Source organism: Leopardus geoffroyi, chromosome A2, assembly GCF_018350155.1.
Source record: "Leopardus geoffroyi isolate Oge1 chromosome A2, O.geoffroyi_Oge1_pat1.0, whole genome shotgun sequence".
NCBI classification, from domain to species: Eukaryota; Metazoa; Chordata; class Mammalia; order Carnivora; family Felidae; genus Leopardus; species Leopardus geoffroyi.
This window is the reverse complement of record NC_059331.1, coordinates 10,420,309-10,447,376: the sequence shown is the minus strand read 5'-3', so window position 1 is coordinate 10,447,376 and position 27,068 is coordinate 10,420,309. Positions and strand designations below refer to the sequence as shown.

General features: G+C 53.1%; 3 protein-coding genes across 9 annotated transcripts in view; 1 reads left to right on the top strand and 2 right to left on the bottom strand.

Moving 5' to 3' along the window:
• Positions 1-872: 872 nt before the first annotated feature.
• On the bottom strand, positions 873-7,260 carry LOC123605415 (zinc finger protein 333-like). Its single transcript, XM_045492276.1, has 5 exons — positions 7,052-7,260; positions 6,311-6,437; positions 5,779-5,874; positions 5,203-5,276; positions 873-4,059 (listed from the first exon to the last, which is right to left on the bottom strand). Exons 1-5 carry the CDS (start codon positions 7,250-7,252, stop codon positions 2,962-2,964), a joined length of 1,596 nt encoding a protein of 531 aa, XP_045348232.1. The 5' UTR covers positions 7,253-7,260; the 3' UTR covers positions 873-2,961.
• A 6,655-nt stretch (positions 7,261-13,915) lies between these two features.
• LOC123605416 (zinc finger protein 333-like) lies at positions 13,916-25,061 on the bottom strand. Of its 7 annotated transcripts, none has more exons than XR_006715761.1 (6): positions 24,883-25,015; positions 22,027-22,070; positions 20,629-20,752; positions 18,014-18,096; positions 15,341-16,807; positions 13,916-14,150 (listed from the first exon to the last, which is right to left on the bottom strand). XR_006715761.1 is itself a non-coding variant. In XM_045492279.1 (5 exons), exons 2-5 carry the CDS (start codon positions 22,027-22,029, stop codon positions 14,064-14,066), a joined length of 297 nt encoding a protein of 98 aa, XP_045348235.1. In that variant the 5' UTR covers positions 22,030-22,070; positions 24,883-25,015; the 3' UTR covers positions 13,916-14,063. The 7 variants fall into 7 exon arrangements, 3 of the variants coding, with proteins under 3 accessions (XP_045348235.1, XP_045348234.1, XP_045348233.1); XR_006715762.1 differs by having other exon boundaries at positions 16,302-16,807; XR_006715763.1 differs by lacking the exon at positions 22,027-22,070.
• The window catches only part of ADGRE3 (adhesion G protein-coupled receptor E3), a 57,369-nt gene continuing 55,303 nt past the window's right edge, over positions 25,003-27,068 (top strand). Inside the window, exon 1 of the mRNA XM_045492280.1 lies at positions 25,003-25,107. The gene's annotated coding sequence lies outside the window, so the exon portion shown is untranslated. The remainder of the gene's footprint in view (positions 25,108-27,068) is intronic.

Genomic DNA, 27,068 nt, shown 5'->3' with positions numbered 1-27,068 from the left:
TGGAGTAGGGCCCAAGCGTACCTTCTGGGGAGATAAAATAGTTCACATGCTGTTATGGTGGTATAGACATACATAGATTTCATCAAGGTGTGCGCCAAAATTTATGAACTTTTACATAAGTTATACCTCCGGATTTTAAACCACAAGGGGCACCTGGCTGGCTCAGTCGGAAGAGCGTGTGGCTCTTTATCTCGGGGTCGTGAGTTCAAGCCCCATGTTGGGTGTAGAGATTACCTTAAAAATAAATTTTTAAAAACTTGGAAAAAAAGAATTTTAAAATACAAAAACATATCCCTGTAAGTACAAGTAAAAATTTTTTTAAAAGTCCGCTGGGGTAAAGTACTGTGGACAGCCCATGGATTTTGGAGCCGGACTCCACTGCTTACCACGTCTCATCTTGGTTAACTCACCTCCACTGGCCCTGTAAATTGGGGATAATAATAGCATCTACCTCAAAGTGTCATTGTGACAAGTTAACTTAAAATAAGATTCAGGGGCGCCTGGGTGGCTCAGTCGGTTGAGCGTCCGACTTTGGCTCAGGTCATGATCTCACAGCTCGTGAGTTCGAGCCCCTCATTGGGCTCTGAGCTGACAGCTCAGAGCCTGGAGCCTGCTTCCGATTCTGTGTCTCCCCCTCTCTCTGCCCCTAACCCACTCGCGTTCTGTCTCTGTCTCTCTCAAAAATAAATAAACATTTAAAAAAAAAAATTTTTTTTAAATAAGATTCAAAGTTTAGGGTAGTATCTACTATCTATTACCAGTAAGCTCCAAATAATGACTTGCTAATATGAAAATGAAGAGTTGAATATTCATCACTAGGGAGAAGGATGGTCACTGTAAGAATAACAGGAACAATTTGCTGACACATAAAATATAAAAACCTTCTCATTTAATTTGTCTGCTTCAAAATATATAAATTTCAAAACTGACAGCATTACAAGATTTATTCAGCAACCATGGTGGGAGAGTTTAACATAGCCCTTCTGGTAAACAGATCAAAGACGGATACGGATACGGACTGAATAATTCATGTCTGTGCCCCACCCTCCATTCACATTCTGAAGCCTGATTCCCACCCTGTGATGGTATAAGGAGGGAGGTGATGAGATCAAAAGGGTGCAGCCCTCAGAAATGGGACTGGTGCCTTTATAAAAGACACCCCCACGAGCTCCCTTGCTCTCTTTCTGCCATGTGAGGACACAGGCAACAGGACAGCCATCTACGAACCATGAAGCAGGCCTCACCAGACATCAAATCTGCCAGCATCCTGATCTCAGACTCCAGCCCCCAGAACTCTGAGAAGAAAGTTCTGCTGTTTATAAGCCATCCAGTCTATGGTATTTTTGTTATGCGGCCCGAACAGACTAAGATAGAGGCCAATACCTATAAATGTGGAGAAGATTTTGAAACACAAATAATATGATCTAGTGGACTGTATTCTATATGCGGAATACAATACATTGGCTTCAACGACACAGGAAGCATTTATGACAACTGACCACACACTGAGTGCACGAGCTGGAATCAGCATTCGGCCGTAATAAACCCATCCCTCCCCTCCCCAGCCCCCTCCCCAAGACAGCAACGTCCCGTGCCAGGAAGAAGTGCACCTTTTCCACGTAACAAGATATCCAGAAACAAACAGTCCGGGGCAGCCACACAAAGATACCAGCTGGGGAGCCAGGATGGTCGTGAGGTCTGGCTACACTCTCTTCAGCTGCAGCCTTTACCCTCATGGCCGTGGGATGGCTTCTCGAGCGCTGGGCATCGTGTCTGTTTGTACAAAGGGCAAGAAGTGGAGGGATCTGGCTAAATGTTCCTTTGCAACATCCTTCCCCGGAATCACACCCGATGACTTCTCATACTTAGAATGGCCGGGACTGGGGGGGGGCCGTGGCGTCCCCTGGCTGCAAGGAGGAGGCTGGGGGGTACGGGGTTTTTCAAGAGCGCATCGTAGCAACCTGAACGAGAGAAACCTAAGTTGTTTTTCAAGGAACAAGGGGCAATTTTGATAGGCAACTAGCAGGACATGCCACGTTAAAAACAAAACAGATACCCAATATTCGATAACATAAAGACCACATTTTCTGCTCACAATGTAATTAAATTAAAAACCAACAACAAAAAGGCAACTAAAAAAAAAAAAAAACACCCATACACATGCAGGAACTTTCCGGAATGACAGAAATGTTGTATACCTTGAATGGCGGGTTGGTGAGGTGACGTGAACATACGTACGAACCTGTCAGACTCCTCCAGCTGTACACTTAAGGTTTATGCATTTCGCTAGGAGTAATTATACCTCTAGAAAAATATATCCACATCCCATGGTTTTAAAATCTAATTACAGATCACTCACGGGCCAAAGAATAAGTGGTAACAGAAACTAAGACAATACTTAGATTTCAACCAAAATGAAAATATTACACATCAAAACATGGAATGTGGCCAAACGAGTGCCACGAGAGAGGATGACAGCCTGGAACGTTTATACTTTTAGAAAACTTGGAGGGTGCCTGGGTGGCTCAGTCGGTTGAGCGTCCGACTCTTGGTTTCGGCTCAGGTCATGATCCCAGGGTTGTGGGATCGAGTCCCGCATCGGGCTCCACACCTGCGTGAGATTCTCTCCCAGAGCGCCTGGGTGGCTCAGTCGGTTAAGCGACCGATTTCGGCTCAGGTGGTGATCTCACGTCTCGTGGGTTCGAGCCCCATGTCGGGCTCTGTGCTGATGGCTCGGAGCCCGGAGCCTGCTTTGGATTCTGTGTCTCCCTCTCTCTCTGCCCCTCCTCCGCTCACACTCTGTCTCTCTCTCCCTCAAAAATAAATAAATACTAAAAAAAAAAGAGTCTCTCTCTGCTCCTCCCCCATGCACGTGCATTCTCTCTCTCTCTCTCTCTCTCTCTCTCTCTCTCTCTCTCTCAGATAATTAAAAAATTAAATTAAAAAAATAAAAGTCGAACATTAATCAGCAAGGGGCCCGACATACGGCTGGGACACTGATAGAGGCAGGCCACCGCTCTTAGCGCTTTCTCTTCCGGCATGAACCCTTTTATGCACGGCGAGCGAAGAGCTGTGCCTGAAGGCCTTCTCACACTGACTGCACGCGTAGGGCCTCCCTGCGGTGTGGGTCCTCACGTGCACGATAAGGTGTGAAGACTGACCAAAGGCGCGCCCGCACTCCTGGCACGCGTAGGGCTTCTTGCCCGTGTGGGTCCTCGCGTGTTTCCGGAGGGACGAAGGTTCACTGAAGGCGCGCCCGCACTCCTGGCACGCGTAGGGCTTCTCTCCGGTGTGGGTTCGCATGTGACTCTTGAGGGTCGAGAGGCGACTCAGCACCTGGCCGCACGTGGCGCACTCGTACAGCTTCTCCCCGGTGTGTATCCTCTTGTGCACGTTCAGGTGCGTGCTCGTCCGGAAGGGCTTCCCGCACTGGCTGCATTCGTACGGCTTCTCCCGGGTGTGCGTTCGCAGGTGCGTCTTCAGCGACGAGTGCTCCCTGAAGGCTTTCCCACACTGACTGCACCCGAAGGGCTTCTCGCCGGTGTGAGTCCTCACGTGGCTCCGCAGGGAGGACGGCTGGTTGAAGGCCTTCCCACAGTCCTTACATGCGTAGGGCTTCTCGCCCGTGTGGTTTCTCTGGTGCAAAATCAGGTTGAAGTTCCTGGTGAAGGTTTTCCCACACTGGGCACATTCGAAGGGCTTCTCTCCGGTGTGAGTCCTCAGGTGACGCCGCAGATTCGAGGAGTACTTGAAGGTCTGCCGACATTCCTGACACTCAAAGCACTTCTCCGCGGTGTGGGTCTTCTCGTGCCTGATCAGGTCGGAGCTGTATCTGAAGGACTTCTCACACTGGCGACATGTGAAGGTTCTGTCCCCACGGCGGATCTTCTCAGGCGCGAGGAGCCGAGCGGGCTGGAAGAAGGATCTTCCGCTCTCTGGGCATTCGCAGGGGTCGCCTCCAGCACGAATGCTCTGGTACTGAAAAAGCGGTCGGACGCCGGGCGAGGGTTTTCCGAGTTCACTACATTCGTAGAGGTTTTCTCCCGTCTGAGGCCGCCCCTGTCAATGGAGGAAAATACGAAGACCTGAGGCTTTATTACGTTCACAGACGTTCTCCCCCAGGGGGCAACTGGGCGTAGGGAAAGGTATCGACAGCCGAGGCGTAGATGCCTTTTAGTATCTACTCTCTTAGTGAGTCTGGACCATTTCCGCCCCGAGTCCCTTCAAGGGGGATGCTGCCCACAAAGCACTGTCACTGTCTTTACTTTCATGAGCCCTCTCAGATGCAGAGTTTTGCCGAGTTAAAGCCACACAGAGCCTTAAACACTTGGTACCTGTTCATTGGTGCAAGCGGTTGCCTGTGGGAACTCTGCGAAGACACATGCCTTAATCTACACGTAGAGTTTTCCCCAATTCATGACTTTCACAGACTCTCTCCCAGGACACTGTTCTCCTGGGTGAGCACCACTCACCTTGAATCAATCTCTCTCTCTCTCTCTCTGGCCTCATGCTATTTCTTTCTTTCTTTCTTTCTTAAGATTGATTTATTTGGGGTGCCCGGGGGGTTCAGTCAGTTAAGCGTCCGACTTCAGCTTGGGTCATGATCTCCCAGTTTGGGAGTTCGAGCCCCACATCAGGCTCTGTGCTGACGGCTCAAAGCCTGGAGCCTGCTTCAGATTCTGTGTCTCCCTCTCTCTCTGTCCCTTCCCTGCTCGTGCTCTGTCTCTCAATAATAAATAATATTAAAAAAAAAATTAAAGGGGCGCCTGGGTGGCGCAGTCGGTTAAGCGTCCGACTTCAGCCAGGTCACGATCTCGCGGTCCGGGAGTTCGAGCCCCGCGTCGGGCTCTGGGCTGATGGCTCGGAGCCTGGAGCCTGTTTCCGATTCTGTGTCTCCCTCTCTCTCTGCCCCTCCCCCGTTCATGCTCTGTCTCTCTCTGTCCCAAAAATAAATAAACGTTGAAAAAAAAAATTTAAAAATAAATAAATAAATAAATAAATAAATAAATAAATAAATAAATAAAAAAAGATTGATTTATTTAAGCAATCTCTACACCCAACATGGGGCTCAAACTCACCACCCCGAGGTCAAGAGTCGGAGGCTCCTCCGAATGAGCCAGCCAGGCAGCCCTGCTTTTCTAACCTGCAGCAACCCCAGACTCGTCCTACAACAGAACCGAGAATGCTCCTTGGGTGCCTTACCCTTTCCATGCCAACGGAAATCTCTGCAAAAATATCTTGGTTAGGAATTGAACCTTGGGGTGGAAGCGAAGGTTCTGAAATGGACAAGGAAGGAAAAAGTAAGTGCACAGAGAAAACTGTACAAACAGGGCAACCAAAAGAATAAGCAGGGCATGTGGGGTTTTGGTTTTTTTTAATACTGATTCTAACTACGGGAAGAAACTGGGAAGGGGAGGGATGTATCAGACTGTCCAGGAAATGTTAAGGCATCTGGCTCTGTAAGGAGCTATGTAACCACAGCAACAAGGATTAGAAATGGTAGATAAGTTACTGAGAAAGAAGCCTATGAACGTTGAGGCCGAAATTGAGAGAAAGTGTTAGCAAGATCATACGGGGGGTGGGGAGGCACCAGATAAAACATGTACACGCTATGTCCGCGGAAAACACACACAGGATAAAACAGACACATGGAGGTGACCAAGGTGACGAGGAGGCAGGACAAATCATCCTGTGAAACCAGAGTAAAGTATTCGGGATAAAAAGGGAAGGCGGTAGCATCCAGTAGAGCGGCTTCGTCAAGGTCACTGAAAGCGTCACCTGGGCAGCTTCCCGGGAAGACTCTTCTCTCCGTCGGCCACCACTCTTCTCCTCGCTCCAAATGGGAAAACGAACTGAATTTGCCGAGCTGATCTCCTGCTCGTGGGGAAATACGCAGGGCGTGAGCTGTGCCTGCCAGTAAACCGGGGCCCGTATCCTGACGTCTTTAGGGGGCACCGGAGATGGGAAGAACAAAATGAGCACCCCTAAATTCCGATGGGCACGGCCGGGCCCTTCCACTTAGGGGCCAAAGTACAAGCTCCCTCACTGGGTCCCAAAGGATAATGGGATTCTCCAGTCCCCAAAACCCAGGGCCTGACTCAGAGAAGCACCAGAAAAGCCCAGACACTTTTAACCGTGGAGAAACAGAAAGCAGCAGAGACCTCCATCACCACAGGGAAGCTGCTAGACCATAAGCACCATGAGGGCAGGATTTCTCTTTTTTCACCTCTCAATTTCCCAAACCGGCACAATTCCGGGAACCCGTAGGGGCTGCATGGGTATGTGGGTGAAGCCACGGGGTTGGCCTTACCCACAGAGGCCAGGTTCCTATAGTTCTCCAGCATCACATCTCTGTACAGGCTTCTCTGGGCAGAGTCTAGAAACATCCATTCTTCCGGAGTGAACAACACAGCCACATCCTCGAAGGTGACTGGTTCCTGAAACACACACCCGTCCCGGCTCAGCCAGGGGGCACCCCCACCAGTACCCAAGAGGCTGGTGAGGGGCCAGCCTAGGGAAGGAAGACCGTGCAGAGGATTGTCACACGGGGCCCTGAGGTCTCTCGGAGGCTGCCCCTTGGCTCAGGCCCCAGAACTAGAACTCTCCTCTATCTGCACATTTGTCCCCGAGGGACAGCATCCAGAGGTGGGGCATCGAAGGACTTAGCTACCAGCTGGGAAGCCACGGCAGTTTTATTCCCCTCCGGCTCCAGGGTCCCACAGGCCTGAGCACGTGGCAGACAAGAGAGAAACACGTGGTAAATGACCGCTATCTGTCCCGGGAAACCGTGAGGACTAGCGAACAAGGACAGCTCACAACCTTGCTGTTTTCCCTCCTGGTGCCCAGTAGAACCAGGCACTCCTCGGCTAGGGAAGGTCTGAACGAAGGGGCGGGATCGCCACCTGGGCTGCCCCCACATCCCTCCCCGCCCCCATTCTGCCACTATAAGAGGCCCAGGGCCTAGGAGCCTGGACACCAGCCCTGTGGGGGCGAGAAGCTCCAGGCCAAGGGAGGAGAATCAGGGCCTGAGCAACAGGGGTTTCCTACTCACCTGCGGACAGCTGAGCAGCATCCCAGGAGCCACAGACTCCCCCTCTGTGTTCTCCTTCCGGAGCCAGGCGGGGTCCTGGGCAAGCAGAGCTACAGGAGAGGGCAGCCAGGAGGCCCAGTGAGCACACCCACAGGACCCCTGGGCTGCCCGCCCCAAAACGGTGAAGTGACCACAGGTGCACACACGTATGCACACGCACATACGACACACACACACACACACTTGCATGCTGAGGCACACGTGCACACACACGAGGACACACACGCGCATGCATTCACACACGTATGCATGGAGACACGGACGCACAGACACACACGGACGAGTACACACGCACAGAAACAGACAGACACACGGACACACGTGCAAACACGCACATATATGCACATGTTGCTTCTATTCCAAATCTCTGGAGTTATACAGTCCCAAGTCGACAGACTCTGGGGTTTCTGGGGCACCCCCACTGCCCCTTGATTCAGCCCTGGGTCAGCATTCCCTCCCAAGCTGCTCAGCTCCTTCCTCTGCCCCACTCTGCAGGGCCAGGGGCAGCCCAGGACTTAGCACAAGCAGGGGCCAGAGAAGCGGCCACCACCCCAGGGGTCTGCCTGCGAGAAGGAAGGATCTCCCCTTCCTGCCTTCAAATCCACCACACCCCTCCATCCGCCCGGGGCCCGTGACAGGTGAGCGAGTGACCTCCCCCACCATCCCTTGCTCACCTCCCCCTGCCACGGGACCTTTCCCCCTGGGAACTAATCCTGAACTGAAAAATAAAGCATATCATGCAAATGAAGAAAATTAATTGCATCTAATCATTAAAAAAAACAAAAACGCAGAACCCTGACCCACGTCCAACCTCTGACCCCATGTATGCCTTTCCTGGGGCTGCTGTAACCAAGCACTGCCAACTGAGAGGCTCAAAACCCCAGATACATCTTCTGTCTCAGCTCCAGAGGCCACAAGTCCAAGACCAAGGTGGCGGCAGGGCTTCACTCCCTCTGAGACTCTGGGTAGAATCCCTCCTCGCCTCCTCCTGGCTTCTGGCGGCGACTGTCCAGAATCCTGGGTGCTCCTTGGCCTGCAGCTGCGTCCCTCTGATCTATGCACCTGTCATCACGTGGCCGTCCTCTCCCGAGTGTCCCTGTCTGCACCTGGTGTTTTCTCCTTAAAAGGACACCAGTCACTCTGGGCCTCCGCATCACGACCTCATCTTAACCTGCAGCTGCACAGACCCTATTTCCAAGTAAGGTCTCAGTCCCGGTCACGGGTACCGGCGGTTAGGACTTCAATGGATCTTTTGGGGGTCACCGCAATTTAAGCCACAACACTCTGCTTTTCCCTCTACATAATGCATAATGTTTTTGCTTCCCCGCCGTGGGCAACCAATCCTCTGTGTCCCTTTCCTCACCTCCCGCTCACTCATGATCACAAGGACAGGCACCGCACTCGGACCACCAGCGACCCCCATCTGCAGTGGGGACCCAGTCGTGTGTTCGGCCCTCCATCCTTCCACACTGAAGCCCACCACCCCGGGGGCTTCAGTGACCACGCCCCCAGCCTCCTCCGTACAAGACCCTCCTCCGTCCCTCACGCGACTGTGACCCCTGTCCTCACTCCCCTTAGCCTCTGCCTCAGCAGGCAGCCTCACGGCCTGACCAGGCCCAGACCCCAGGCTGACTCTCCCCCCTCAACTCCAGACCCACCTCCACACCATCAGCTCGTGTCCCCACTCATCTGTCCTGGGGACTCAGTGAGCTGGGGGGTGAGACTACTGCCCCCCTCCTCCCCTCACCCCCCCCCCCCCCACCACCACAAGCAGAGGACTGCCATCAAGCCTTGAACTTGCCCTTCTGGGTTTGGAGCTTGCTTGGGACCCATGATCTCTTCTTTCTCTCCCTTCGGGGGAGGGAACGAGCGCCCGGTGCGTGTCCCACACTGCATTATGGGAGCAGAGGACTTGTTTCCTGGGTTCACAGGTTCACAGATGAAGAATTTTGCCCCCCGGACGGACCACACCCTGAATCTCACCCATGCCTGATTTGGATGATTCATATGAGGACACAAGGACTTTTCTGAGCTGATGAGATTTGGGACTTGGGAGTCGATGCTGAAGTGGGTGTCAAGACACCCACTCTGGGGGTGTCAAGATCATCTGAGTGTACTTGGTATCTGGGGAGGACATGAATTCGGTTTTGGGGGGGGGGGTACAGAGGGCAGACCGTCATGGGTTGAATTGTGCCCACCCCCCAGAGTTATGGAGTCGTAACCTCCCCAGTACCTCAAAACGTGACCTTACTTGGGAAGAGGGTCTTGGCAGGTGTGATTAGCTAAGACGAAGTCACAGTGGAGTCGGGGGGGGCCCCAAACCCAGTATGACTGGTGTCGTAAGAGGAGGAAAGACAGAAGCAGGGACACACGAGGGGAGAAGGCCACGTGACGATGCAGGCCGAGACCGGAGCCATGTAACTTCAGGCCAAGGGACTGCCAGCCGCCACTGGATGCCAGGAAGGAGCCTCCCTCCAGGCCTCGCAGGCAGCACGGCCCCACCAGCACCCTGATCTCAGACTTCTGGCCTCTAGAACCGCGAGACGTGAATTTCTGTTGTCTCGTGCCCTCCCTCCCCAAAATATGTGCTCATCGCCTCATTCTCAAAGCCTGTTCTCTTTCCAGTGCCCCTGATCTCAGGAAGTGATATCCATGCCTCTCACCCCTCCCTGACGCTCTCCAGGCCCCAACAAGTAATCCAAAAAAAGAAAATCAGTGCCGCCATCTCTACAGGGAGCACCCCCCCCCCCGCCACTCCCCTTCCTCCTACCCCTGTCCTCACTGTGGCTAATGCCACATCAGGCCTTTCCTTTCTGAGTCCACTGAAAGGTCACTCCCTCAGAGCACCTCCCCCTCCCCAGTGTCCTTCCTTTCTCTAGAAGGACCGTCCCCCTTTCCTCACAGCCCTCACCTATTTGTACCACGTGGTTATCTGCTGCCTTCGGTGTGTATTTTCTGCCACCTTCGTGGGATTGGAAGCTTCGCGAAAACAAGCCTGGGCCCCTCTCCTTTCACCGCCCCCCGCCCCACTTGGTACAGGAATGCTCCAGATTGTCTGGTAAATGAAGGTATACGGGACTCAGCAAATTATCTCAACTCAACCACCCACACAGGCCTTAAATCACTCTGCGATTCCCTACCGTGTAGACAAGAGCGAACGCCACAGGCCTGACTGGCGGCCCTTGGGAACACGGATCTTGAGAGGGTTCCCAGCACCTTAATTGGTAAGAGGGGCTCACCCTGCTTAAATTCCTTCTACGAACACTGGGGTTTGTGCTGAATGCCTGCTTTCCTTCCGGGAGGCTGGGAGATGCTGACCAGAGTCAGGTGCACGCCTGACTTAAAGAGTACTTCAAGGCAGAGTCAAGGGTGCCTGTGTGACCAGCCCCGAGTGAAAACCTGCGCTCTGAGCCTCTACTGAGCTCCCCTGGTAGACATCACCTCACATGTGTTGTCACGGCTTGCTGCAGGGGGTATTGAGCACGTCCTGTGTGACTCCACTGGGAGAGGATTCCGGAAGCTCGGGCCTGGACTCCTCCAGACTTCACCTCATGCGCCAAGGACTCAGCTCTGTGTCCCTTCGCTGTGATAAATCACCACCTGGAGCACGACTGCAGGCCGAGGCCTGGGTTTCTTAGCGAATGGCCACGACCGGGTACGGTCTCAGGGACCCCGCCACACCCACTCTGCACTCACCTGGGGCCTAGGCCACGACCACTCTGTTCCTCACTGCCTCCACGCACCCCCCCCCCAACCCTCCCTGAGGCCCTGCCAACCCCCAGGTGCTGGAGGGTTCTGCTAAAACCACAGATGCACAGCACTGCTCACCCAAACACATCCCTGGCTCCCAGCAGCCTAAGGACACAGGCCAGGATTCATGCTTCCAGGCCTGAATGTTCCAGAGCCCAACCCTCTCTAGTCAGCTCACACCACACTCCCCTTCCCTCTGCTCCCTTTGCACAGCCTTCCGTGGGCCCCTGGACACCCCGGCCTCTCTGCCCCCCAAGGAATTTTCCAGATGCCATTTCTAGGCCTGAAATCCTCCCCCCCAAACCTTCTCCAAACAGCCCAACATCTTGCCAACCTAAATGATACAGTAATCGTGCATCACGGTCTAAGCCAATACTCGTCCCCCAGGGGACACATGGCAGTCTGGTATCTTGGTCAGATCTGCTACATAACAAGATACCACAGACAGGGGGGCTGAAACAGTAGAAATTTATTTCCGGGGCACCTCGGTGGCTCAGTCATTTACGTGTCTGACTCTTGATTTTGGCTTAGGTCATGGTCTTGAAGTTCATGAGTTTGAGCCCTGCATTGGACTCTACAATGACAGTGCTTGGGATTCCCTCTCTCTGTCTCTTTCTCTCTCTCCTGCCCCTCCTATGCACTCTCTCAAAATAAATGAACTTTAAAAAAAAATTACTGGGGCACCTGGGCGGCTCAGTCGGTTGAGTGTCCGACTTCAGCTCAGGTCATGATCTTGGAGTTCACGGGTTCGAGCCCGCGTCGGGCTCTGTGCTGACAGCTCAGAGCCTGGAGCCTGCTTGGGATTCTGTGTCTCCCTCTCTCTCTGCCCCTCCCCCGCTCGTGTTCTGTCTCTCTCTGTCTCTCAAAAATAAATAAAAACATTTAAAAAATTTTTTAAAAAATACTTCCTCCCAGTTCTGAAGGCTGGGTGCCAGCATGGTCGGGTTCTGGTGAGAGCTGTCTTTCTGGCTCGTACACAACTGCCTTCTCACTGTGTCCTCACACAGCACAGAATGTGGTGTCTCTCCCTCTTCTTATAAGGACACCAGTTCTATGGGATTGGAGCTTAACCCTTATGACCTCAACTAATCTTAGCCACCTCCTTAAAGGCCCAGTCTCCAACACTGTCAGATGGGAGGTTAGGACTTCAGCGTATGATCTTGGGGGGCAGAGGCAGGGACAGTCACAGCTTCTGGAGACATTTTCAGCTGTCACGACTAGGACCTGTTATGGCCTTGTGCCCCTCCAAAACTTCAGCTACCCAGTACCTCAGAATATAACCGTATCCGGACATGAGGTCTAATCAAACTAAAATGAGGCCAGTTGGGTGGGCCCTAATCCACTCTGACTGGTGTCCTTGTAAGAACAAAACTTGAACACAGACACATACAAAGAGAAAACTCAAGACAACCATCTACAAGCCAAGGAGAGATGCCCAGAACAGATCACAGCCCTTAGATCCCAGACTTCTGGCCCCCAGAGCTGTGAGAAAACAAATGTTTCTTCTTTGAGCTGCTCAGTCTGTGGCCCTTTGTGTTATGGCGGCCCTGGCTGGCTAACGCAGGACATGCTACTGGCATCTAGTGGGTGGAGGCCCCACAACACACAGAAAGCGCCCCCCCCCCCCCCCCGCCCAAGGAGAATGATCTGGTCCCAGGGTCGCCAGTGCCGCAGGTGAGAACCCATGGTCTGACTTCAAATTTCCCGAAACTCCGCTCTGCCTTCGAGATAAAGTCCTTGTGTTACATGCTTCCATCATATTCTGGTCTTCACTGGAACATCTGACTGCCCAGGCAGACAGTGAGCTCCACAGGGGAGGGGTCAATGTCTTGTTTGAGACTCTCTCGCAGGGCCCGTCTCACCACAGGGTGGCCAACTAGAGCACTTCAAGAGTCCTTCAAGAGCATGGAGTATTCCAAGTGTTTCAAGAGTCCTTCAAGTACAGGGTACTCTAAGCACTTTAAGAGCACTTCGAGGGGCGCCTGGGTGGCTCAGTCAGTTAAGCGTCTGACTTCGGCTCTGATCATGATCTCACAGCTTGTGAGTTCGAGCCCCGCGTTGGGCTCTGTGCTGACAGCTCGGAGCCTGGAGCCTGCTTCGGATTCTGGGTCTCCCTCTCTCTCTGCCCGCCCCCTGCTCGCACTCTTGTCTCTGTCTCTGTCTCTCTCTCAAAAATAAACATTAAAGGGGCGCCTGGGTGGCGCAGTCGGTTAAGCGGCCGACTTCAGCCAGGTCACGATCTCGCGGTCCGGGAGTTCGAGCCCCGCGTCGGGCTCTGGGCTGATGGCTCAGAGCCTGGAGCCTGTTTCCGATTCTGTGTCTCCCTCTCTCTCTGCCCCTCCCCCGTTCATGCTCTGTCTCTCTCTGTACCAAAAATAAATAAAAACGTTGAAAAAAAAAAATTAAAAAAAAAAAAATAAACATTAAAAAAAAATTGTAAGAGTACTTCAAAGGCATGAGGTACTCTAAGTATCTTAAGAGTACTTCAAGGCAGGGGTGCCTGGGTGGCTCAGTCGGTTAAGCGTCCGACTCCGGCCCAGGTCATGATCTCACAGTTTGGGAGTTCAAGCCCCACATCGGGCTCTGTGCTAACAGCTCGGAGCTTGGAGCCTGCTTCAGATTCTGTGTCTCCCTCTCTCTCTATCCCTCCCCGACTAGTGCTCTGTCTCTCTCTCTCAAAATTAAATAAATGTATAAAAAAAATTTTTTTTTAAAGAAGGCACGATGGAAGGAAGCAAATCCCTTGAAATTAAAGCTAAGATATCATTTGTCCTCCGGAATTAATTCCACCCCCCCTCCCCCCCGCCCCTCAGGACATGCGGCCTGTTTCAACCTCATTTTTTATAAGCTCAGTTAAAACATATTCAATTTAGAGTAAATTTGACTGTCAATTCAGCACCAACATAATTGTGGACTGAAGAATTTAACCTTGCCCAGAAAGAGGTCTGGACTTAGCCACAGGTGAATGGAGTCTACTCTTTCTGAACAAAAAGACCAAAGACCAAAACAACAACAACAACAACACACAGAAAGAATCCCAGCTCACGATCCTGAGAAAGTGCCTTTCCCCTTGAATACGTAAAGAATGGTGACATGATTTTATGGATCCTCCTTAAGGGGCAGGGAAATGCCTGCTGTCCCAAGAAATGAAGGCGGGAGATCCAAGTTCCCAGACACAACACAGCACATGGGAGGCCCTCGGGCTGCCATTTCCAGCCAGTGCTCACTCACCAGCCATCCTCAGCTCAGGGAGACTCAGTGCAGGCACCGGCACAGCCACCCTCTGAATCTGCGCGGCCGCCTTCCGCCCCTAGACACAGTGACAGGGACAGATTAGGGTCACACGGCCGATGGAATCTGCTCACAGCCATTCGCCCTGACTGAATTTGCAAGACTGACCCTGCTCCGAGCCACACGATGGTAAAATTGGGACAATGCCCAATTTAGCCTGTCCAGACCAATCCAATTCATGAGTACAACACTCAACCCTGTGGTAGAATCTCAACTTCAAAATGGGATGGAGAGGGGGCCGCCTTCGGGGAGTTGCCTCCAGCAGCAGGGGAGACGCTGGAGCAAAGAAGGGCGGAGATGACCAGCAGGCTGGGGTGGGGGTGGGGGGGTGATGTGGAGGTGGGCCTGTACACGCGAGGAATGGTTAGTAAGTTATTCTCGGAAGGCAGCCCTATTGTGAGAGAAAGGATCTGAACGCTCCTCCACTGGTGGCTGCTTCCCCAGGAAAGGTGTCTCATCTGACTTGTATGTCTAAGGGATGTCTCTAGACTCTGTGTCCAAGGTGGGGCCCAGTGGGAACAGGGGCCTGTAGGGAGCAGTTCCAGGGGTTCCCGAAAACTAACAGGGGCTCTGGGCAGGGTGGTGGCAGTGGGGACAGCAGGAGCAGTTAGAGATAAGTTACGTTTGGCGGGGAGGGGACTCCCAGGACTTAGTGGTGAATGGGAAGAAAATGTGGCAGGTGTCTCAGGACAGGCGAGGGGCCTGGGCAGGTGGGGGCAGCCCTTCTCCCCAGGGGAAGAATCAAAGCACGCCTTAAAGTGTCCTCCTCTGATCCTCTCTCCACCTTAGGGTGGAAACACAGGACCCTGAGCCAAGAGCTCAGTCACCAGCCTGGGCTCTCCACCCAGCCCTGGGGTCACACGATCACTCATTCCTATAGGCTTCACGGTCATGCACAGGGTGGGAGTGAAAGTGGAAGGAATGGAGGAAGAAGGGCTGGGCCAGGGGAGGCAGGGCCAAGGCCCTGGGTGCTTGCTCCTCCTGGAGGCCTGCTCTGGGCCACCACCACCCTGGGGACACAGGAACGCCAGGACCCACGTGGTAGTTCCTACCGGGGAGCTGAGCCTGCGCCTCCAGCCTGTCCCCAGTTTCCAAGAGTTGGTCCTAGATTCCTCCCTCTCCCCCCGCGACCCCATCTGCAGAAGTCTCAAGGCCCAGGCCTTTCTGGCTGGGGCTGGGCCCTCGCAGCAAACCTCCTCCCAGGCTTACTACATATCCAGAAGACCAAGGTGGCAGCCAGAGAGATAGCCGGTCCTCTGGAATCAAAGGTGTCTCTCTGTCTCCAATTGTGGGCCTGATGTGCATCCTCAGGTCTGGCCCCGGCCCCTAGAAGGCACGGAGGGGACGGAGCAGGACAGAGGCGGCACTGAGTGTGTTCTGGGCCCGAGGGACCCTCAGTTTGGGGGCAGTGCTGTGACAAGTCAGGCGTGCAGGTCTGGCAGCTTCAGATCCGGTGACTCCCCCTATTCCACGGTGAGCGCCAGCCACCAAGGGTCTCAAGGACCAATCATGCCATAGGCGCCAAGGTGGACCCGACCCTTTCTGGTTCTGGGGTGGGGGGCCCGACTGCAGGTCAGGCCACGGGCCCTCAGAGACACTGCAACGTGCTTCACTCAAGGAAGGCTGGGAGCCCTTAGCTCTGAATAGGAACGTTGTTCGGTGTTTTCTTAGCCTGTGTTTGTCTATTTGACATCCATCAATCGCGGGGCCTACCTACGGGCCACAGTTGGGTTACATCTGCCCTGCCATCCAGAGCCCGTCCTCTGAACGCTGCCCTTCTCCAGCGCTCGCACAAGCTAACATCCCCGTGCCCTGAAACAGCATGGAGGAGACACGGCACGGGGGAGGCGGCTGGGACGGTAGAAGGACTGAGCCCGGAGACACCCCTTCTGCAGCCTCCTCTTGGGACTCTTCTACGAGCAGTCCCCAGCTCTCTCGTGCCCTCCCCTGGCCTATCTAGCCATGACGGGGAGGCCTCAGGGCCGCCATGGGGGCCTCAGTCGTCAGGACAAGGCCCACTGAAGCCCGGAAGGACGAGCCCAACAGTCAGCGCCTTCAGCCAGGTGGCAGGATGTGTGACCCCCGGGCAGCAGGTCCCGGTGGCTACCTCTGCACCTCTGCGGTAGGCCTGGATTGGACTCCCAGCTCCAAACGTGGCCGTACCACTTACGGGCTACGTGTCTTCATGACGAACCACTCAACTTCTGCACGTGCGTGTCCGAGTGGCCCTCCTCTCCCCGCTCAGAACGTTCTGCGACCGCCTGCTTCCCGGGGCTCGATGCAGCAGAAGCCCCTCCTCTCCCACACTCGGTGCTCGCTTCTGAGCTGAAGGTGGAGCTCTGTGGAAGGTGCTGGAACCCCGTACTAAGAGGAAAGAGCCCACAGAAACTGGAAAGGACAGATGTGGGCCATCCTCGCTCCCTCCCTCACAGGGTCCATCTGCTCATGGGGGTGGGGGGTGAAGGCCTGGGGTACCCGTGTTCATTCTTTCCCTGCACAAGCATTAGTCCAGGGCTCTGTAACGATGCACAGAATGTTCTGCATGGGGTTACCACAACGATCCTGCCAGATGAGGCCCCTGCAAGCCGGCAGCTCCAGTAAGATATTTTCACATATTTTCAGGGCCTCAAAAGCAACACGCCCTTTCCCAAGCAGCTACTGGAGGACATTCTCCACCTAAACAAAAACGTGAACCAACGGTGAGGAGGACCTGGGCGGGGCGGGGGGGGGGGGGGGGGTAGTCTCAGCTGCTCTGGGGTCTGATGCGAGCCGTGCAGGGCTGAGGGTTTCCACTGCCCTGCAGCCCACACCAGGCTGTGCAGGGTTGAGGCTCTGCACGCTCAGAGCAAAGGAATGAAGCAGCTCTCTACCACCCAGGCCACGCCACCCCCTCCACTGAGCCGGCGTCTCTGACGCTGTGAGACTGACACCAGCCATGACAGAGGTGGAGGGGCTCAGACTGAGGGAGCCCAGAGATCTCACTGACTCTGGCACAAACGGGCCCAGGCTTGGATGGGGGTGGGGGGGACTGGGCTCTGTATGTCCCTCTATCCAAACCTGAACCCTAACCTTTGAAATCCCCAAAAGTCTGGGGACTCAAACCTTGGAAATTCCTATAGTTTGGGGAGGCAGGAAGTCAGGGCCAAAGTGGGGGGTCGGGGGCCCGATGTGTGTTCCCTGGTGCACTGGGGCACGCCAGCCGGCTCTGAAGGCTTTTCCACGCTTTGACAAGGGCTGATTTCCAGCGTGGGATCTCGACGTGTCCCCTAAGTGGGGAGCGATCCACGAGAGCGCTCTCACATCCTTTACATAAGTCAGGGTGGCTGTCCCCCAGGGCTGTCTCAGTCAGGTCCAGGTTACAGTTCCCCCTGAAGGCGCTCGGGCTGTGGCCGAATCCGCTCTCCGGGCAGAGTCTGCTCCTGGCAGCGGGTGAGCGATGAGGGCAACCTTGCTGACACCCGTGAAGCACCCAGGGCTGCTCCCCTCCCCGCCGAGGCACATTTGCAGCGTGCTCAGACGTGCGCCTCGCTCAGGCGGGCTGCAGGCTCCAGGGCAGTGCGGGCTCTTTCCCGTTCCCGACTTCCTTGGGGCTCTCCAGCAGGCAGGAGTTTCCCGTGACTGTTGAGGAGCAAACCGCACTGCACACGACCGATGTCTGACTCCCGCTAATGGACATGTTGACTCAGGGGAACCTTCCGGGAAGAAAGGGTCTCGAGGGACAGGCAGGGCTTGTCCAAATTCACGAGCCATGGGCACCCGTTTCACACTACGCGGGAATATCCTTGAGGAAGTGCCCCCCCAACGGCCCCCTGGCCCTGCAACCCACGTACTCCTCACCTTCTCCCGAGAGGGGGAACAAGGACAAGCCCCCGTGAATCTTACCATGTGCAAACCCGGGGATGAATTTCCCTCCAAAATATCCTGCACGGGAGGAGACGCTTGGGATTTGAGTCGAGAGTCCCAGTCTAAAATGAATTGGGGGGGGAAAATAGTTAAGTTCTTTCAGAAACAAATAGGGGTATGAAACTGACCAAAATATATACTTGTGTATTTATTTATTTATTTATTCACTGTTTTAAAATACTGTTTTTGAAGTATTGACTCTCAACTGGGGACAATACCGAAAGGCAAGAAGGCATCAGTGAGCAAAGGGAGGCTCTTGAGGACTATGGCGTGTGACGAACTTGGCAGCGACCAGGGCGGGGGGCCGGGATGAGAGGCTGTTTCCCATGGAGACGGAGACAGATGTCGCCAGTAAGACAGCATTATCACAGAAACAAGTAGCAAGCAATTAGACAAAGAACACAGCAGAAATGTTCAATTTAAAGAGGAACCGGAGGGGCGCCTGGGTGGTTCAGTCGGTTAAGCGTCCGGCTCTTGATCTGGGCTCAGATCGTGATCTCACAGTGGTGGGATCGAGCCCCGCATCTGGCTCTGCACTGGCAGTGTGGAGCCTGCTTGGGATTCTCTCTCCCTCTCTCTGCCCCTCCCCTGCTCATGCTCTCTCCCTCTCTCTCAAAATAAATAAACAATAACAAAAAAAAAAGAGGGATTGGACAGTAAGTGTGGGTATAACGTGGAGAAGTCAGAACTCTCCACCACCACTGGTGGGAATGTAAAATGGTGTGTGCACCTGTCCGAGGGAGCAGTTTGGTGTTCCTCAAAAAGTTAAGTATACGGGGCGCTTGGGTGGCTCAGTCAGTTAGGCGTCCAACTTCCACTCAGGTCATGATCTCACGGTCTGTGAGTTCGAGCCCCGCATCGGGCTCTGTGCTGACAGCTCGGAGCCTGGAGCCTGCTTCGGATCCTGTGTCTCCCTCTCTCTGTCCTTCCCCAGCTTGTGCTCTCTCTCTCCCTCTCTCAAAAATAAGTAAACATTTTAAAAAGATTAAAAAAAAAAAAAAAAGTTAAGTCAATGACTCGGCCACTCCACTCCTAAGTATCAACCGAACAGAACTGGAAACATAAAATCTGGTACGTGAATGTTCACAACACTACTCACAAGAGCTAAAAAAGTGAAAATAAACCAAATGCCCATCAGCAGATAACTGGACAAACAAAACGTGGTCTACCCGTACAACGGAACAGGACTCAGCAGTAAAAAGGAACAAGGCTGGGACACATGCTACGTGTGGACAAACGTGGAAAACGTCACACTAGGGAAAGAAGAGAGACCAAAGGCCACATTTACGTGATCCTATTTGTACAAAACGTCCAGAACAGGCAAATCCAGAGACAGAAAGCAGATGGAGGTGGCAGGGAGGGGAGGGGGGGTGCGGATACTGGTGATGGCTGCACGTTGTGAATATACTAAAAACCACTGAACTGCATACACTTTAAAAGGGTGAATTTTATGGTTTGTGAGTATTTCCACTTAAAAAACTAAAAGAGAGGGGCGCCTGGGTGGCGCAGTCGGTTAAGCGTCCGACTTCGGCCAGGTCACGATCTCGCGGTCCGTGAGTTCGAGCCCCGCGTCAGGCTCTGGGCTGATGGCTCAGAGCCTGGAGCCTGTTTCCGATTCTGTGTCTCCCTCTCTCTCTGCCCCTCCCCCGTTCATGTTCTGTCTCTCTCTGTCCCAAAAAAAATAAATAAAAACGTGGAAAAAAAATTAAAAAAAATAAATAAATAAAAAACTAAAAGAGAGAGATTCAAACAGATCTTTTTCTGAGACCAAAGACAGGTAGGAGAGGAAGGCCAGCAGAAGGGAAGGAACACTGAAGGAGCTCACTAGAGAAACGTCACCCCAAAGAGCCTCGTTCCCCCTTGGGCCTCTGAAACGCTCTCAGGCTGACACTTCCCAGCACGCCGCCGCCCCCCAACACGGCGGGCACCGCACACACACTCACCCACACCCATGGGGCCCTCAGCTCTGCCCCTGGCCCCAGCTGGGAGCCCAGACTGGGTTTGCGTGGTGGAGTCCCCACTCCTGGACAAAGATACCCGTGCTCAGGGAGGGCACGGGTAGCAGAGTGATCACGCCCCATTTCCAATGAACTCAGAGAAGCTCTTTCACAAGGGCCCAAACCGCAAATACCCTCCTCTCTGCGCCATGGGGATGAAGCCCTGAAGCCCAAGTCCAAGCTCAGTGAGACCCACGCGGTTCTGACTCTGGGGAGAATGGATGCACTGCCATGGATGAGGCTCTTATCCTGCAGATACCCACAAACCTTCCTTGGTCGCGTAGCCAACCCTTAAGAAGCATTAGGCACCTGCGTATAAGGACCAGCCATGGGACGCCTGGATGGCTCAGTCAGCTGAGCATCTGACTCTTGCCTTTGGCTCAGGTCATGGTATCGCCGTTTGTGGGCTCGAGCCCCGCATCGGGCTCTGTGCTGACAGCTCAGAGCCTGCTTGGGATCCTTTCTCCCGCTCTCTCTGTCCTTCCCCTGCTTGCTCTCTCTCTCTCTCTCTCTTTCTCTCTCAAAATAAATAAAAAATAAACTTAAAAAAAAGAAGAAGAAGAAGAAGAAAAAGGACCAGCCCGATGCCAGCCTTACCCTTGGGGGCCAGAGTCCTGCACTTGTCCAGTATCACGTATCGGCACAGGTTCGTCCGCGCACCGTCCAGTAATGCCCACTCCCGGAGGAGCCCCACCGCCACATCCTCAAAGGTGACTGACTCCTACAACAACACACGTATCCTGGCTCAGCAAAACCCACCTGCAGGACAACTGGTTATCACCGGGGAAGGGAGAACGTTCGGGACACTGTCTCCACAGCAGGGCTCCACAAACCCGGCCCGCCTCCTGTCTTTTCAAGTTTCATTGGCACGCCGCCATGCCCCATCTGTTTGGCCATCTCCACGGCTCATTTTGTGCCATACCCACGACGGTGAGTCGTTGCTGTGACCGGGACAGGGATCACATGGCCACCCTAGCAGACATTTCCTCGCTTCTAACATTTGGAGAAATGCCAGAGAGTGGGCTTTGGCTCTCTTCGCCACTTCAGCCGCCAGTGACTGCATAGACGATCTCTGGGCTCTAGGGAGAGTTTTTCCTACATTTCTTATTTAAGGCATCAAAAGTTTGGGGTCCATCACATAATTTTCGTGAATCCCTAGAACCCCTCCCAAGACTCACATAAGCACTTTGTAATCCTTTTACGAGTTGCTAAAACAGGACTTCCGTTGCGCCTGAGAAACCCAACGGCCTCTTAATTTCAGAATCCTCTAGCTCAGCATGGTCTGGTCGAGCTCTCTGCGATGGTGGGAATGTTCTCTGTCTGTGCTTTCCAAGAGAGCAGCCTCCAGCATGCGTAGCTACTGAGCACTTGAGAAATGTGACTCAGGCCCCTGAGAAACTGACCTTTAATTTTACTGAATTTCAATTAATTTAAATGTATACAGACACGCGTGGTTTGGGGAGGCCTCACAAGGGATGGCCCCGGTGGAGCTCTGCTGCTACCGACTCTAAATGAGCCTCATTCAGGGGCACCTGGGTGGCTCAGTCGGTTAGGCATCTGGCTTCGGCTCAGGTCGTGATCTTGCGGTTCGTGAGTTCGAGCCCAGCGTCGGGCTCCGTGCTGACGGCTCAGAGCCTGGAGCCTGCTTTGGATTCCGTGTCTCCCTCTCTCTCTCCCCCTCCCCTGCTCATGCTCTGTCTCTCAAAACAAAATGAATAAACATTTTTTAAAAATTTAAGTGAACCTCATTCTGCAGTCAGAGTCTGGAGTTCAGCTCAGAGCCCCCGGGGTCACTGTGGGGACCCTCCGCCCGAGCCAGATCCCTCCAGAGGCCAGGCACTGAAAGAGGCCACCAGGTCCCCGGGGGCAAGGCAGAAGGTGCTCCACACTACCCCTCCCCTTTCTTCCTCATTTTGGGGTGGGGAGAGAGGGGACAGGGCCCAGAGGACAGAATTATCCCCCCCTCAACAATTCCAACTCTCCCAGCCCCCTCACCATGACACCAGTGCCAGGATTTAAGGTCTCATTAGGTGTCCTCCCTGCAATAAAAGAAACCAAGGTAAGAGAAAGGGGTCAGGGTGGAAGCAGGGCAGTGAACAGGGGTTTGGCCCAGATGCTCCCACCTCCATGGGTCTCCAGCAGGGAGGCCCAGCAAAACCCTTACACGGAATCTTCCCCAATAAGCAACATACTGGGCCCAGACCCACCTTCCAGGCCACAGCCCCTGATCATTTCTGGTGGTTCCTCTCATCTAATAAAAGGATTAAAGGGGCGCCTGGGTGGCTCAGTCAGTTGAGCGTCTGACTTCGGCTCGGGTTGTGATCTCGCAGTTCGTGAGTTTGAGCCCCACATCGGGCTCTGTGTTGACAGCTCTGAGCCTGGAGCCTGCTTCGGATTCTGTCTCCCCCTCTCTCTCCACCCCACCCCTGCTTGTGCTCTGTCTCTCTCTTTCAAAAATGAATAAACATTAAAAAAAAATTAATAAAAGGATTAGGGGCACCTCGGTGGCTCAGTCGGTTAAACATCCAACCCTTGACTTCGGCTCAGGTCATGATCTCAGGGCGAGATCGAGCCCCACATCCAGCGCTCTTCACTGACAGTGTGGAGCCTGCTTGGGATTCTCTCCCTCTCTCTCTGTCTCTCTCTCTCTCTGCTCCTCCCCTGCTTGTGCTCATTCTCTGTCTCTCTCAAGATAAATAAGTAAACATTTTTTAAAAAAGGATTATTTCCCCTCTCGTTACATTCCCTCAAAATACCTCCAACAGACTCTACTTTTCTTCCACGGCTGTGATCAAGTTGCGATTTTTAATTTACTTGTTTAGGTGATTCTGCCTCTCCCTCTCCAGCTACCACATACATTCCCAAAGTACGAACCTGGGTCCACTTTTTTTCGGGACTCCAACTCCTGCCACCACCACAGCACTTGATGCATACTAAGTACTTTATGTATTAGGGGCTGGCAAACGTTTTCTTAAAAAGTCCAGGCAGTAAATATCTAGGCAGCTGTGGGCCAAATGGCCTCTAAAGCAGCTACTGGACTGTGGTCATAGCACAACAGCAGCCATAGACCACACAGCAACAAATGTGTTCCAATAAAACTTTTTTATGGAAACCAGCACTGGGTCAGCTCTGACCATGGCCTTCAGGGCCTGCTCTCCTCTCCGACCGGGCTCCGCCATTCCACACTTTGTTTCCTCTACCTCAGCTGTCCCTGTCTTTTCTCAGCTCCTGGAACACACCAGGCCGAGTCCTGCCTGAGGAACTGTGTATCTGGAATGTTCTCTCAAATCTCCTCCCCACTCCTACCCCACAGCCGACCCCTTGCCTAGCTACACACGCAGCTAGCTCATGGGGGCCGGGGGGGTGGGGATTCAAACATTTGTGCCTTGTAAGATATTTTTCCCGACCTCCTCCCCAATTTCTCCCGCTCCACGTTTCCACAGCACCCAGCTCATGATTAATTTAAAGGAGAATAAAGTAGATAATTACAGTAGAAACTTGCCCACAGGGGCAAGTACTGTATCTACTTCAGTCACTTTGTTTCTCCCGGTTCACAGAGGGCACCCCAAAGGAAAGGTGCCAAACAATCCACACTCCCCAAGAACGATGCAGCATGGCTAGCCTAAGAAGGCACGCACCTGCACGGACACACAGAACAACGACAGAACACCACAAAATCCCACACAAAAATGACTTAAGATGCCTGTTCACATAACATAAACCAACACTAGTTTTCAGATGTCTTTGAGAAACGATGTTAAGTCTTTCCAGAAAGGCAAGGCAGGACCTGTGCTCTTTTTGAAAACAAACACCTCTCCTGTAAAATTGAAATCCGATGTCCAATTTTCTTCCAGAATTTTTTCCTCACGTCTCGAAAGTTAGTTTTAACCCTAAAATTTCAAAAAGACACCCCATTTATGGTCCACTTAATTTCAATTCTCAGTACTAACAAAGCTACCTCATCTCTTTCCAAGAATCCCACGTCTTTGAGCCTTGGGGTTATTCATTCATAGGCTTGGGGTAACTCGGGTGGGAGGTGCCGTGAAAAGAAGTGAGGAATCTTACTTTTCCTTGATGGTAGTAAGACTTGCGACATAACTGGGAAATAGCTTTTCTTAAGATGCCCTCATCTCGCAGTGAATGCTCACAGGCAAATTAAAAGCTCTTTTCAAAGGAAGGAAGGAAGGAAGGAAGGAAGGAAGGAAGGAAGGAAGGGGGGAAGGGAGGAAGGGGAAGGGAAGGAAAAGGGAAAGAAAAACGAAAGGAAAAAGGAAAGGAAAGCTAACAAGCCCTAAGCTAAGGAACTGCAAATCGTCAATCACCAAAACCAAAAATCTGTCATCTAATTCATCCCTTGAGAGAGGGATCATCCATCTTTTCCATTCGCTTGACAAGTCGCTCACCAATCTGCACGTGCAGACTCCGACCTAACTTTCCAGTCGCAAAGCTAGACGACGTGAAACGTCATAGGAAATGAAACGTGAATTACTAATAAACAGCTCCCTGGCCTCCGGGGAGATCCCGCAAGGCCCTACAGATCCCGGAGGGCGGGTGAAGAAGGCTGGGCCGTCTGGTGGCACCACCTTCCTGAGCTGCGGGACCTGGACGGAACTCCGCGATTTCCCTTTCGATGGATGGGGCGACAGTCCCGCCCGCGGGGACACGGGGCAAGGGGCCCGAGCCGGGGGGTCGGGGACGACGGCTGCGAGGCCGAGCTGTGCGGGACCCCCTCCGGGCCCCCGGGGCGACCGCTGGGGGCATGCACTGCGGCCGGGGCTGCTGTCCTGGGCCCTTCGGCCCCTCCCCGCGCCCGCAGGGCCCTCCCCGCCTCCCCGAGGGGCCGGGCCGCACCTGCAGACCAGCCGGAGACACTCCCACCGCGGCGCGCCGCGCGGCCCAGCACACCCGCCGCAGTCGGCCTCAGCCGCGCACTTCCGCTTCCGGACGCCAGGAGCGGAAGTGGCCGGCGCTGCGGCTCTCGGGGCCGGAGGTGCTTCAGGCAGTAAGAGACGTGTTGACTCCTTTTTCATCCAGCCTCGGAGGAGAAGTCCTCGTTTCCTTCCCCGCGGGGTGAAGGTTAGGCTGTGGGGTGGGGTCGGACTGGACCTGGAGAGGGGACGCAGAGGTGGGGCCTTTGCCGGACGGACAGGGATGGGGGCGTGGCTTCGGCTGATGGGCGGGGATTGGGCGGGTCCCGGGCTTGGTGGGCGGGGAAACGGGAGGGATCTCGCCGGCTAGTTGGGACGCTCAGTGTTTAACTTCTCCCACCTCCGCTCTGATCCTTTGGGTCAACGCACACCCCTACAAAAACATACCCCTAGGTAGGATTTCTTTCTCAGTCTAATTTCTTCCAAGATGAGGATTATATATTTTGTTTCTCCTCCAGCTTACCTTTCTCACTGAAAATAACATGTGAAAAAATGTTCAAGACAATAAAAGATCTGACTCTTCTTTTTGTTTTTTTAACTGATGTGTTATATAGTATAGATGATACACACACAGGGAAAGTTCAAATGGGGGTCTCAATCCCTCTCTAAAACTTTCCAGAAATAACCACTGTAACCAGTTCCCTGATGTTCTTTATGTATCAGGCACATAGGGGTATTATTCATTTCAATAAATACTGAGACAGCTTCGGTTGATTGCTACATGCTAAGTGCTGGGTTACAAAGCGCCTTTCTGCAGGGGCGTTCCAGTGGAGAATTGGAGGGGAGATGTGGAGAGAGATGAGGTTGATCCATTCCAGTAAAACTAACTCAACACATCGTGCAGAGTATGTGCTCATGTCTGAAGAATTAAAAAAAAGAACTGATGAGGGGCACCTGGGTGGCCCAGTGGGTTGAGGGTCAGACTCTTGATTTTGGCTCAGGTCATGATCCCAGAGCTGTGAGATCGAGCCCCATGTTGGGCTCCACACTGAGCATGGAGGCTGTTTTGGATTCTCTCCCTCCCTACCTCTGTCTACCCCATTCATTCTCTTCCTCTCTCTCTCTCTCTCCCCTCCCTCTATCCCTCTACCCTATCCATATTCTCTCTCTCTCTCAAAATAAAAAATACATATGAAAAAAATTTTTAAAGAGGTCTCTTTGTTCCCAGAATTATGTTAGGACACTATGGTATCTCCCTAATGCTAACATTGTCAAAATCGGGAATGTCCCAGAGATTGAGACAATCTCTGCCGTAGAAAACAAGAATACAAATGGAAGACATGAAACTCATCAGATGTGTTAAGTATAGATAGGTTTCTAGTAAACAATTCCAACACGTAGGTAAAATTCAGAAGACGTGTTAAGTAAAAGGAAGTAGATGTGCATGTGTGTGTGTTGAACATAGAAAGAAGGGAAGGTTGAGAGAAAGATACTCTGATGTGTTGCATATATATACAAAGCCTACCAAGCATTCAGTGTTTGTGAGGTCGTCATTCAGCCACCCGTCAGCGGCACCAGTCTGGGCCGTGTCTTGTGCCCAAAAACGCCATGACCGTCGAGCAGACTGCTTGGCAAGCTAACGGTTGTGGCGAGGTATACCGTCCCCCGCATCTCTCCAACAGGGCAAGAATATGTCCTTGGTCCTTCGGTCTGGGGGCCGCTTGCCCAAACCTCAGCTCCATCCTCACAGTCACATCAGTGGCAGAGGGCAGGAGACCAGGCGTGCGAAGGTCCCGTGCCCCCAGATGCAGCGTGACCTGTCTACTTGCACAACAACAACCAATAATACAATAGAGCGGTTGTAACAGTATCCCGGAATCAGAGTCTCTCTCTCGAAATGTCTGATTGCCCCGCACTCACCCCTTTTCTCCTTGTGATGACGTGAGATGACAAAATGCCTCTGCGAGGCCCTCCCTGTGGGCAAAGATGAAGTGAGTTGAATGGCGTAGGTGTAGTGACGTAGCGCTAGGCTGGTAACCACGTCTGGACCGTGGGCAACTGAGGCCGTGAAACGCAAAGCCACAGGTGAGGGTAGACGAACGCATTTGGGACGTTTGGCATAAGGCCTAAAAGTAAAGTCTAGTATTTTTTTTTAAGGTTTTTATTTAC